Source organism: Microtus oregoni, unplaced genomic scaffold (genome assembly GCF_018167655.1).
Source record: "Microtus oregoni isolate MIOR12 unplaced genomic scaffold, Mior012 000027F_ref0000203, whole genome shotgun sequence".
Lineage (NCBI taxonomy): Eukaryota > Metazoa > Chordata > Mammalia > Rodentia > Cricetidae > Microtus > Microtus oregoni.
In genome coordinates, this window is record NW_024543086.1 from 17802538 (window position 1) to 17815584 (window position 13047).

At 54.8% G+C, this 13047-nt stretch overlaps 2 protein-coding genes across 2 annotated transcripts; one reads left to right on the plus strand and one right to left on the minus strand.

The window, feature by feature from the left end:
- Nucleotides 1-763: 763 nt before the first annotated feature.
- Nucleotides 764-9194, minus strand: Rgs11 (regulator of G protein signaling 11). Its single transcript, XM_041676617.1, is given in 17 exon segments — nt 764-1562; nt 1649-1731; nt 3806-3944; nt 4023-4110; nt 4237-4352; nt 4445-4558; nt 4654-4715; nt 4789-4818; nt 6336-6404; nt 6887-6968; nt 7108-7184; nt 7708-7766; nt 7871-7922; nt 8480-8586; nt 8665-8715; nt 8785-8881; nt 9126-9194. Coding segments are annotated over 17 exon segments (1410 nt in total). The 3' UTR covers nt 764-1447.
- A 1635-nt stretch (nt 9195-10829) lies between these two features.
- Arhgdig (Rho GDP dissociation inhibitor gamma) lies at nt 10830-13029 on the plus strand. The gene is made up of 6 exons (XM_041676319.1): nt 10830-11161; nt 11823-12002; nt 12096-12179; nt 12372-12448; nt 12526-12589; nt 12667-13029. The coding sequence occupies exons 1-6, from the start codon at nt 11089-11091 to the stop codon at nt 12864-12866; spliced, it is 678 nt and encodes a 225-aa protein (XP_041532253.1). The 5' UTR covers nt 10830-11088; the 3' UTR covers nt 12867-13029.
- The last annotated feature ends 18 nt before the right edge of the window (nt 13030-13047 follow it).

Genomic DNA, 13047 nt, shown 5'->3' on the forward strand with positions numbered 1-13047 from the left:
TAGACCAGGCTGGTCTCGAACCTACAGAGATCCGCCTGCCTCTGCCTCCCAAGTGCTGGGATTAAAGGCGTGTGCCACTACCACCCGGCTTTTTTTTTAAAATATTTATTTATTATTATGTTTACAATATTCTGTCTGTGTATATGTCTGCAGGCCAGAAGAGGACATCAGACGTCATTACAGATGGTTGTGAGCCACCATATGGTTGCCGGGAATTGAACTCAGGACCTTTGGAAGAGCAGGCAATGCTCTTAACCACTGAGCCATCTCTCCAGCCCCCAGCTTTTTTTAAAAAAATATTTGGGTCTGGAGAGATGGCTCAGTGGTTAAGAGCACTGCCTCCTGTTCCAAAGGTCCTGAGTTCAATTCCCAGCAACCACATGGTGGCTCACAACCATCTGTAATGAGATCTGGTGCCCCCTTCTGGCCTGAAGAACAATGTATATCTAATGAATAAATAAATCTTAAAAAAAAAATTTATTTATTTATTATGTATACAATATTCTGCCTGTGTGCAGGCCAGAAGAGGGCACCAGATCTCATTACAGATGGCTGTGAGCCAGCATGTGGTTGCTGGGAATTGAACTCAGGACCTTTGGAAGAACAGGCAATGCTCTTAACCACTGAGCCATCTCTCCAGCCCCATAGTGGCTGCTTTTTATACCAGAACCACACCCTTGATCCCCGCCCCCTGCTCTTCACACACACCAGTATATGACATGCTTACACTACAGATGCCACACATCACATGCAAGGGCTTGAATCTTTTATTTCTGTAGAAATGAGTTGTGAGCAGAGACTGGGGGACAACCCTGGTGGGAGCTGCATGGCAGAAGGAGGCATCTGTTTCTAGCTCTGGGGCAATGCTAGCGGCTTGGGGCAGCCTGGAGAGGGAAACTGTTCCTTGGCAAAGACCTTCCCTAGGGGTTCTGGGAGCATCACAACCAGGACAGCAGCGTGGAGTTGTCTTTCTACAGATCTGGTAAGACGGGTGGAAGAGAAGCCATGTACAGTGGTGAATGTGGTACCTGCACATATACTGTCTACTAAGAAGCTCCAGCAGAACAAGGAACCCACACAGTGTTGGAGCCCTCCTGAATAGGATGGCATAACCGGAGACCAGTATCTCTTCATGGGTCACTAACTTGACATTCTAGAGAAGAGATGGCTACCTAGTCTTGAACTTAAGATGACAGAATACCAGAAACTCTGAGAATTACCTTCTAGGAACAAGTCCTGTCCTGGTAGGGTTCAGCCAATGAAATCTCTTCACTATGAATCAGTGGCTGGACCAGTCCCTTCTAGGCAGGGGAGGATTTCCTTAGTGGAGGCCCAAGGGCCTTATAGTTAGGCTGGGCTCTCTACACAGGGCGATACCAGTGCTGGGGGCCCAATGTCCAGGAGAGCATGACCCCACAAGTAAAGTGAGGTGACTGGCAAGATTCAATTACTGCTCCCCGTTGCCACCTGCAGGGGTGCTGGTCACTGCAGGCTCCTCAGGGGTAGATTGAAGAACAGGGCTGGGGCTTGAGTGCAGAGTTTTCCGCAAGAATGGGAATGCCCTGGGGATAAGAAAGTGCTGATGACCTGGGTCGTCTTTCTGCAGGGTCCTCCCTGCTCCGTGGATTTGGGTGGTGGCATGGCTCACCGGCGCTTCGTCTCCAGTGGAATCACAGCTTCCTCCAGCAGGTCCTTGTATATGTCAGACTTCAGGAACCTCGGGTAGGAGTCCTGCCGGAGACAGTATCCTGTCTGACTCTTCCACTTCCTAGCCAGGTCCAGTCAGGCATTTCTGGGGCTAGCCATCTTCTTGCTCATAGGCCATTCAGGACAGGGTGCTGGGGGTGGGGGCAACCATCCAACACTAGCCCAGAACAAGACCTAGAGAGAGCTGTCACCCATCTGGTGGGGCCACCAGACTGCGAAACATGGGCAAGAGGCACCATATTCACACATGGAGGGATGAACCAGTATCTCCAGCCAGGGATGAGGAGCCAGAGTGCTCCCACCTCTCTGTAGAGGCAGGGCAAGAATGCTGGGTTGTAACTGCACAGCGGAGCCAGGCTTGATGGCTCACACCTGTAATCCCAACCCTTGAGAGGCAAAGGGAGGAGGAGCATGAGTTCATGGATAGCCTGGGCTACATAGTGAGGTTATTAAGAAAGAATCGTCCTTTAAAGGGCAGAGCACTAGAAAAATAGAGAAAACCTACAAAAACCCACACTAAGGCCAGGTGTGGTGGTACATGCCATTAGCACTCAGGATGCAGAGGCAGGTGGATCTCTGAGTTCAAGGCCAGCCTTGTCTACATAGTGAGTCCCAAGGCAACCAGAGCTACATAGAGAAGCCCTGACTCAAAAAAAAAAAAAAAAAAAGACATCTCAAAACACACACCAGAGAGCAGGAGGCCAACAAGGGCTGGGTGTCACTGAATGATCATTAAGATGACCAGGCCAGGAGTGGGAGAACTCACAAATCAGGGTCTCTGTGTAGCCCTGACTGCCCTGGAACTCACTTTATAGACTAGGTTAGCCTCAAATTCAGAGATCCCAGAAATCCACCTGCCTCTGCCTCCCAAGTGCTGGGATTAAAGCTGTGCACCACCACACCTAGATTTTTGTTTTGTTTTGTTTTTTTTGTTTGCTTGTTTTGTTTTTTGAGAAAACAATGTTTTTTTTAATGGTGTGATGATGGATGCCTGAAATCCTAGCAGTCTAGGGGGAAACAGAAGGATCAGGAGTTCAGAGTCATCCATAGCAAATTCAAGGCCAGTCTGCACTACAGGAGACTGGCTCTAATGACAAGGATGATGATGATAATCAATTGTTACAGGTTGAAACTTTTTTTTTTCTTTTTTGGTCTTTCGAGACAGGGTTTCTCTGTAGCTTTAGAGCCTGTCCTGGAACTAGCTCTTGTAGACCAGGCTGGCCTCAAACTCACAGAGATCTGCCTGCCTCTGCCTCCCGAGTGCTGGGATTAAAGGTGTGCGCCACCACTGCCTGGCCTGAAACTTATTAAATATGTTGAAATCCATGTGTTTTTGTTTTTGAGACAGGATCTCACTATGTAGATCAGGCTGGCCTTGAATTTACAGAGATCCACCTGCCTCTGATTCCCTAGTGCCAGGATTAAAGGTTTGCGACACCATGCCCTAAGAAATCTATTTATTTATTATAGTATTAAACGGCATCAGGAGGCTGAGGCAGGAGGCTCGCCTACAAGTCAAAGGCAAACTGGACATTTATACATAGTTAGAGATTATAGAGTGAGACCCTGACTCAGACAAACCAAAAAACTTGCTAACCCCTCTGAACACATACTAAGGACCCAGGTAATTGTTTTAAAACTGATCAGCACTGGCTGGGCGGTGGTGGCGCACGCCTTTAATCCCAGCACTTGGGAGGCAGAGGCAGATGGATCTCTATGAGTTCGAGACCAGCCTGGTCTACAAGAGCTAGTTCCAGGACAGGCTCCAAAACCACAGAGAAACCCTGTCTTGAAAATAAATAAATAAATAAATAAATAAAATAAAATAAAAAATAATAAAACTGATCAGCACTGTAAAGAATCGAGCTTTGACTCCATCTATACCACTAGATGACCAGAGAGTACACAAACGGGTGGGGTGGGGAATTGACGCCCAGGCAAAAGACAGCAGGCAATGGTGGGGTCTGAATGCCACCACGCTGGTTTACTGAAACCAGGGCAGTGAGCTGCACAGGCTGTGCTCGCTCCTTATGAAGCCAACAGAACTGAAAGCAAAGCAGGCAGAGTTGTGACAGCAGCGACACCAGGATGTGCCCACCTTCTTCATGAGCATGTAGATATGCAGCTGGGCCGCATCGAGGACATAGCGGTGAGGCTGGCGCATCCCCTCCAGGGTCCACTCCATTGTCCGGCTGTCAATGTTGACCCAGCGGGCAGCTCCAGGGGCCAGGAACTGCCTGGGACACAGATGGCACAGAGCAGGCCCATGCTGGGCCTGAGCCATGGCCAACTAGCTTCCCCTCCCACACACTTACTGGTAGACAGCATCCACCAGGGCAGGGACCTGGGCCTGCCTGCCAAAGCGCAGCTCCTCACAAGCCTCCCAGAAGCTGAGGTTTTCCGCTGAGGACAGGGCAGCAATCAGGGTTAGGGGTCCCACTGAGAAGGCTAGAGAAAGCCTTGGGCAGGGTCCCAGGCAGTGGTCTCTCCCCCTCGAGGGTGCCTATAGCAGGAAGGTAGGCTCCTCACCGCTGAACTCCTTCTGGAGAAAGTCCATGAAGTGGCCACGCCCCACGGAGTCATCCAGGAGCTCTCGGAAGCTGAAGCTCCATCGCTCCACACGGAGCTTTGTGGGGGCAGCCACCCTGGGAGGGGAGAGGGCAGAGCAAGAGAGAGTGGACTGCTGATCCTGCTAATAGTCTGGGAGTGATTGACTACCTGAACACCCAGGGCTTACTTGGGCGCATTCATGGCCCAGTAGGTGACATCATCTGTGATCCAAGGGTTGCTGGGCAGGCATCCTGACAAGATGGGATCGTGCGGGCCATGCTGGCTGCTGAACTTCAGGTACCTGGGGGTTCCAGGGACCGGTGCAGGATAGCCTTAGGGACAAGGAGCTCTACAAAGGGTCTGGGTTGGGAGGGTCCCTTGCTGCTCCTCACTCACGCCTCGAGGCAGACAGAAGACTTCACCCGGTTCCTGCCCAATGCCTTCCTGAAGCACTCGATCTAAGACACCAGAGCTGAGTCAGGACCTGTGGTAGGGGAGGGGCGTCCCTACCCCCAAGTTTCTAGGACCTACCTCACACTTATAGAAATCCGAGCTCTAGGTCTAGAAGACAGGGGAGGCTTGAGTTACAAGGCAGCCTTCTGGGGTTCAGGAATCCTTCTATGCCACCAACCAGGGCTGAGACTTTGCCCCACGAGGATGCAGCAAAGAGTGGCTCAGACCTGCCCCCAACTTTTGGAGTCCCTTCCTTGTAGCTCTAGCCCTAGGGGAGGCCTCGACAGCCTTTATCTAGAGACTCTGATGCTCTACCAAACCCTAAGCCCAGCTACCTAGAAAGCCTTCACTTGTTAGTAAGCTGTCATGCTTTCTGATGACTTGAGGTCTTTTTGTTGTTGCGACAGGGTTTTCTTTGGTTCATGCTGGCCTTGAACTCATGGTGTAGTTGAGGATGCCCTTATACTTCTGGTCCTTCTGCCTTCACCTCCCAAGCAGGATGATTAGAGGCGTCTTGTTGTTTGTTTTGGTTTGTTTTTTTCAAGACAGGATTTCTCTGTGTAATAGACCTGGCTGGCTCGACTGCCCTGGAACTAGCTCTGTAGACCAGGCTGGCCTTGAACATAGACATCTACCTGCCTCTGCCTCCCAAGTGCAAGGACTAAAGACGTGAGCCCTCGTGCCTGGCTGTTTGTTTTGAGACAGCGTCTCTTTCTGTAGCCCTGCCTGTCCTGGAACTTGCTGTGTAGACCAGGCTGCCCTTGAACTCACAGAGATCCACCTGCCTCTGCTTGTCAAGTGCTGAAAGTAACAGCACATACCACCATGCCTGGCCTTTAAAGTCTTCCTGAAAACATGTATACTGAGCAATCTTTCTCAGGGGAGCCGGGTTTAACTAAGTCACGGCACATCTAGGCAGCTCTGTGTGGCTGACTGAAGGAGCCATGCAATAGACTGGCCAACTATTCCCAACTCCTTAGCCACACTGGGCTCGGGGGCTGGGGTGGATGAGCCCCTGGCTTCCAACATTCATCCTAGTCTTTCTGCTTTAAACGGAAAAAAAGGTTTGGGGCTGAGTTAGCCAGGTGCTGTGAAAAACAGGATCTGCTCTAGAATGTGGTTTAGGTGGGGGTGACTGACGCCTCGCTGCCTGTTGCTGCTGCATTCTTAGGACTTGTCTGTACTGGGTCCCACCTCCTCCAGGTTGGATGTTACCAGAGGCTTTGGAGGGAGGTGCCTGGGGACCCAGGTCCCCCAAGCCATGGCCTTATCTGTTATCCTTTCACCTCCCTGGGAACCCTGATGCTGTTTCAGCCTGGGGGAAGAGCTTCCCCCACCCCTTTCCCCCGGGACACCACTTACTTGCACCCAGGCAGCAGGTGGGAGAAAGGAGAAGGACAAAGTTACTAAGGGAGCCTCAGGTGGAGCACAGGCAGAACTGAGACCAGGCACAGCGAGAAATAGGGACCTTGGCATTGTCGCATCAGGTCCATTTGGGGTGGATCAAAGGATAAACAGATGGATGAGCAGAGCAATGATCTCTGAAGTGGGTTAAGTGGAAGAGCGTGTGTTAGCGTTAAAGCAGCAGGGAGTGGGGGTGCTGGGGCTGAATATGAGGCTCTTACCATCTGTACTTGGCTGGAGTTGTAAGAGCCCCTCTCAGGACCCTGCTCCAGAATGTTTGGTGCCCCAGGCTGCAGAAGGATGAAATGGGGTGCTAAGCAGTCTTCAACACCCTTTATTCTTTGGTGTGGAAACTGAGTCCAGACATGGTTTTGAATCCCATCTCTCTACCCACCCTGACTCAGGGTGATCCCCTCAGATAGTAGGCAAACCTCAAGCCATATGCTAGGACCTCAGATTCCCAGGCACTGCCACCCGAAACCCAGTCCCTCTGCTGTAGCTGGGCTCAGCCCCACCTTGGTCCCGCGTTAGTGCTTGTGTGTCTCTCATACACTAGTGAAGCTGACTTGTTCTGTGGTCTGGACAAGAGGCAGCCTCAAGCCTAACCATGTCACCTATATATTCTCAACCGAGAAGCAACAAACTGCCTGTCACTGCCCAGACCCTGAAATACACCAACCTAAGCAGGCAGTTTTGAGAGAACTTTTTAGCAACATACACAGACCCTTTTTGACAACCAGGAGAACTCTACCCTCACCACATGCAGACTCACAGGGGGCCTGTTCACCAGCCAGTATGTCTGCTCCTGACACGAAATGACCAGCCTGTCTCCCTTCCTGCGCTGCTTTGCTGCTCTGGGAGAGGTGAAAGGAAGTTGATCCCCACACAGAGCCATGGGATGTGATGTTCTTGGCCCCGGGGCTGCCAGTGCCCAGCTCGCCATCCTGAACACTCTGAGCTCAGTGTCCCACTAGCTGTGGTTTGGTGTCTCACCGCAGCTGCTCTTGAGCCTGCATCACTACTAGATCCCAGGCATGGTTGATCTTCTTGTGCAGCTGGGCATAATGTTCCTGGAGGGCAGCAGGGTATTCAGTGGGTAAAGTGGGTAACCCACACCCAGGCCTAGCTCTAGAACATAGACCCCAGCTCCCAGGGGCACTGCAGGGATTTAGTGTAAATGGTGTGTGTGTGGGTGTGTCTGTCCACCTGGTACAGAAACCAGCTCACCCCATGGGAATTCTAACTTTTTTTCTTTTTTGGTTTTTCGAGACAGGGTTTCTCTGTGGTTTTGGAGCCTGTCCTGGAACTAGCTCTGTAGACCAGACTGGTCTCGAACTCACAGAGATCCGCCTGCCTCTGCCTCCCAAGTGCTGGGATTAAAGGCGTGTGCCACCACCGCCCGGCTCTCATGGGAATTCTAAACTGGGGCTGCCTTCCCTTCTGGAAACCTTAAGCCTCCCCTAGAGGAATGAGGGCTTCCCAGTGAGTCGGCAGGGGCTGAGTAGAGGTGCATTGTCTAGTGGCCTTGGCTGTATGCCTTGGGCTCAAGGGATGAGTCTGTGCTAGAAGTCCTTAGTCTTCTGGAGGTCCCACCTTCTCGTAGTCCACCAGGGCCCCTTGTTTTTGGATGTTCTTCTTAGCCAGGTAGATGGCTGGAAGGATAGGGACATAGTGCACAGGAGCCATCAGGGTCTAAACCCTATGGCACTGCCCTGGTACCCAGTTCCCAGACTGGATTTCTAGCCATCCCACTCACCATAGTCCAGCTCAGCAGCTGGCCACAGAGTGCTTGTCCAGAAGTAGGGTGTCTTGTGCAGGGAAAATGATGTCCAAGACCTTCTCATCTCTCTCCCAGTTACTCCCTACTACTTTATGGTTCCTAGCTATGGCTCCTCAGAGGGTGCATCCTGATCTGGAAGCTCCCGCTGACCACTGCCCATTCTTTCTACCTGGAGCAGAGGCCACTTTGTTTCTTGGGGTCTTGTAAAGGGACCGCTTCTGTGACTCTGAACACCTCCCCAGCTGACTGGGGAAGAAGTGGAGCCTGATAACCCAAGGATGTGGTCACGGTCTGAGCGTGGGGTGGCCTGGACTCACACATGGAGGGAGGTGCAGGGCCCCTAACATCAGCAGATTATCTTTCAAGGCTGGGACCTGCTGCTGGACTCCAGCTGAATGCTCCGCACATTGCCCTTTGCACGGCTGCTGCAGCCCTAGAAAGTTGAAGCTCCCTTGACTTGCTTCTGTCCAGATCTTTTGGGGGAGGGTGTGGGTCCTGTCTAGTATGTCTCAATGTTCCCGCTCCAACCTCAGTAAGCCCCACACCTCCCCTGGTGGCGGTGCACCCTGCTACCCTGGGCCTGACCTGGAACCTGTAGGGCGTCTCATCGGGCCGGAGCGTCAAGTCTCGGGACTCACGCAGTGGGTAGATGTAGCCATGCTGAGCCAGGAGTGTGCCCAGGTGCAGGGCCTCTGACGAGAACGAAAACTAAGCGCTCAGCCAGCCTCCCCCTCCACACACCCCGATTCGCGGTGTGCCTTGACTCTCACCCTCCTCGGAGATGCAGAACTTCTGAACCAGCCATTCCACGACATCTCTGCCTGCACGGGAGAGGCGAAGTGGGCGGAGACCGCGGCGCCCTGCTCCCCCAGGGTGTCCACGAGTCTCACCCGCTACCGCGTGGGGAATGGCGGTGATCAAAAGGCGCTGGCTCCTCATCTTCACGCCCTGGTCAGGGTCCTGCATACTCACGATCATCCGCTCCATCTGAGAGCGAGCGCGGGAGGTGGGGGTAACAACTCAGATCGCTCGCAGTTGCCCCCAGGATCCCCAGGCCACCGCGCGGGGATAACAAACTGAAGCAGCAAAGGCCCGGACCAGGGCCACCCAGTGCTGTTATTCTGAACTCCCAGTGCTTTCCCGGGTCTCCCCAGTGCTCTTCACCCACCTCTCCTGCCGCGTTCCACGACCCCTTCCTGCCAAACCTTATGCCCACAGGCCAAGGACGCACCTTGCTGAGATGTGGCCTCTGCGTGCGGGAGGACCGGCCGTGGGGTGTGCAGCCCGCAACCGTGGCCATGGCGGATGTCCTAGAGGAGACGCCCCGCCCCTTGCCGGCCCCTCCCGCCAAGGTTAACCGTGTGAGCACAGGTTCCCGCACGACCAAGTCAACGGAGCTCTCTCAGGCTGTGACTTGGGATAGCCTGCCGTGGGGGCAGCCTGAAACCTCAGATACCTGCCAAGCAAGGAACCTGCCTTGGTCTGGTGGCTACCTACCTCAGGGCTTGGTCTTGGAGATGGGGCATTTCACCAAAGCTCTGGAAAAAGACAGGTTTTCATCAGGGTGGAGACAGTAAGAAAGGATGAACCTTGCAAGGGATGGAGAACTCCAGCAGAGGCGTCTGTGACTAGGTGGACCAGGTTGGGAGCAGCGGTTTAGGGTCTTGGTAGGCGCTACTCTATCCATCTTAAGGAGTGCAGGGGCCAGCAGAGTCAGGGATGTGGGATCAAGGCTGTAGTTTGACTGGCCCAAGGGTATCCTGTCAGGTATGTGGCACCATGTATGGCCATGGTGGAGCCATAGAGTGGTATGATGTAGCCCACACCTGGCAGGATTACTGACCATTTAAAAAAAGGGCACAAATGGGTCCTTTCTTTCCTGAGGATAGGGTGCCCTCTTTCTCTTCCCTACCCAAGGGATGCTGGGAGCCAAAGGAGGGAGAATTTGCCTTACTGAGGCCAGGAACCTTCAATATGTTATTTGAGTTGATCCCAATGGATCAGGAGGCTGGAGAGTGTCCTGCCTAGATATGTTACATCTGCTGTAGATCCCAGCCTTCTCCTGTCCCCTGCTTCACCTACACATAAGGTCAGGCTGACCAAAGGACAGCAGTCCTCCCTGGATGAGTAGGCATTCTCTGGAAGTTTCAGGCTGCTGGCCGCTGAAGCCATCCCCAGCTAAGGACAAGTAATTTCAGTGTCTAACACTACACACTCCCTGCAGGGCAGGGGTGGGTCTCCCTGGAATCCTGGGCCTTCTTGAAGGGTTTTGCTTTGGAAAGGTAGTAGGCAGTGTGACCACTAGCCCAGTGCTTCAGCGTTCATGGTCCCTGCTACTCAGAAAAGCAAAGGTGGGTTGATCCCTGGTTCTCTCCAGAGAGGAAAAACACTCCTTTCAACAACTTCCTTACTCAGATCCAGGCCTTTAGTTCTGCAGTCTTCAGCTGAAGGCCCAGCTCACCAGCCATCTGCCTTGGCTAACCAACATCCCCTCCCATCCCTAGAGCTCCTCTGGATGTCAAGATTAAGAAATCTCTCAGCACCCACTTTCTGTTTCTTCAGCATCCTTTCTTTTCCCGGTCATAGGAACCTGCAGAATTGCCTGAGTCCCAGGTCCCCACAGACACATCCCCCACCCCACATTCACAGTCTGCACCAATAAGCTTTAAGGGATCCTTGACTCTGTGTGGCCCAGACTGCACTTCAGTATGTGGGCGCCCAGAACCAACAGGGTGTGGCCCAGCTGGAGGCTAATAGGCCCTGAGAGTCCCCTTTGCCCAGACAAGAAGGAGGGAGCAGGTGGAGGGTTGCGGGGCTCCAGGTGTGCCCTGCGCCGCCTGCTGATAATGGGAGTCCAGGGACGTGGGGGCGTCGCACCTGTTCCACTTGGCGTCCCTGGCCGGCACGCCCCGCCTAGGGGATCCCGGGGGACCCGACTCCCCGTGGGGGTGGGGCAGCCCTGGGTCCCTGGCGACGCGTCCCGGCGCGGGGCGCGGCAGGGACGACGGGGTTCCGGCGCGGTGCGGACGACACGCGCGTCTCTGCGGGCTGCGCGGGGTCCGCGGAGCGGCTGGGGGCGCGCGGCGCGGGCGCGGCGCTGGGCGCGGGGGGCGCTCCCGGCCGGGATGAGCTCACCGCAGTCGCGCCGGGGCTGAGCCGAGCGGGCGGCGGCTCCGCGGCGGGCCGCGGCTACCATGCTGGGCCTGGACGCGTGCGAGCTGGGGGCGCAGCTGCTGGAACTGCTCCGGCTGGCGCTGTGCGCCCGAGGTGAGTGGCCCGGCCGGGAGGCGGCCACGTGCGCCGGGGGCAGCAAGAGAGCCGTGCGGTTGGGGGGTCAGTCCCCGCGGCAACTTTGGGGGGCTCGTGGGGACCTCGTGGCGTGGATTCTGGCCGGGCGTGGGACTTCAGTTTACGCAGACCCTTCTGGGGAAGGGAGCCAGGAGGAAAGGAGTGTGTCCAGCCCGGAGGCTGCGGCCTCTCCCGTAGGTGGGGCTGGGGCTCCTTCCGGTGAGAGGCAATCCTAAGGTTGGAGGGCAGTAGGCAGCATCTCAGTGAGACTCCTGCCCAAGACACCTAAAGCGGATATGGAGACCCCTAGTTTGGGGCACCACCGCAGGGGCCTAGGACATTATGAGAAGAGCTCAGAACTGGGGAGCCCCTAGAGTTCCCCAGGGCCACTCTCTTTAAGGCTAATCAGAAACAAACTGGTCTCTCCAGGGTCTGTTAGGAATCTCTTCCAGTCACCAGAGCCCCTCCTGAGGAGACCAAGCCTAGAGACTTCTAGGGACTCAGGGGCCACCGTGTGTCGGTGACGGTGACAGCTCCTCTGGCTTCTTTAGCTTCACTGGGCAGTGGGAGGCACACCTGGTGAGAGTGTGGGTCCCAGTCAGCAGGTGGCAGGTGCTTAAATCCCTTCCCCTACTCCCAGTCCTCTTGGCTGACAAGGAAGGGGAGCCAGTCCCAACAGATGAGGTGCTGGACGAAACTGTACCAGAGTACCAGGCCCCTGGGAAGAAGAGCATGCTGGCAATCTGGCAGCTGGACCCTGAGGACGTGAGCCTGGTCAAGTACAAGCAGGCGCTGCTGGGGCCCCTGCCACCCGTTGTGGGTATGGCCTGGGGCCTGGATGTGGGGGGTCGCAAGCAGGGGGTGGGGGAAGGTGGGGCCAGCAGGGTACCCTGTGGATGCTGTTTCTCCTCAGACCCCAGCCTGCCCAACGTGCAGGTGACCAGGCTGACGCTGCTGTCTGATCAGGCTCCAGGGCCTCTCGTCATGGACCTTACAGGTAACCCCCTCTGCAGACCAGAGCCCCATCTTTGGATGAAGACGATCCTAGGCTCGACCCTGTGCAGAATCCTACTTCCTTGGGTGCACTGCCACAGACGTCATGGGCACCACCAGTCCCTACATAGACATTCCTGGGGCAGGGTCTTGCACATCTTGGAAATTTAGAGTGTACCTGTTATTTTTCTGACAGGAGACCTGGCTGCCCTGAAAAACCAGGTGTTTGTCCTGAAGGAGGGCATTGAATACAAGGTGAAGGTCACCTTCAAGGTGAGGGCAGCTGCAGTAGGGGGCCAGCCGTGTCCCAGCCTTCCAGAGAAGGCTCCTAACATTCTCCTTTCCCCCAGGTCAACAAGGAGATTGTCAGTGGCCTCAAATGTCTGCATCACACCTACCGTCGGGGACTACGTGGTGAGATAGTGTGGAGGGCAGCTGTAGGCTGGGAGAGGTGGGCAGAGGGGTGGCTCCTGACTACCTTCCTTCTGCAGTGGACAAGGCCATCTTCATGGTGGGCAGCTATGGCCCCCGGGCCCAGGAGTATGAATTTGTGACGACAGTGGAGGAAGCACCAAGGGGCGCATTGGCACGTGGCCTCTACGTGGTCAGGTCCCTCTTCACTGATGATGACAGGCTTGACCACCTATCCTGGGAGTGGTGCCTCCACGTCTGCCAGGACTGGAAGGACTGAACCTCCTTGGGGCCTGTGTTCCCAGTTTCTGTCAGTTGTAGAAGGACCTGCAAGCATCCCCTAGACCTCCCAGTTGGTGATCAGATGTCCCTCACTCTGCTGTGTCCCCCTGCCTGGTGCCCATTAAATGTTACCCTGTCTCGCTGCCCTCGTGTTGCCTCTTTCTGCCTATCTCCGCCCC

Coding starts and splice junctions, on each gene's coding strand:
- Arhgdig (XM_041676319.1), top strand. CDS start 11,089: ATGCTGGGCCTGGACGCGTGCGAGCTGGGGGCGCAGCTGCTGGAACTG. Junction 12,180..12,371: donor TCTCGTCATGGACCTTACAG/GTAACCCCCTCT, acceptor TTTTTCTGACAG/GAGACCTGGCTGCCCTGAAA. Junction 12,449..12,525: donor AGGTGAAGGTCACCTTCAAG/GTGAGGGCAGCT, acceptor CCTTTCCCCCAG/GTCAACAAGGAGATTGTCAG.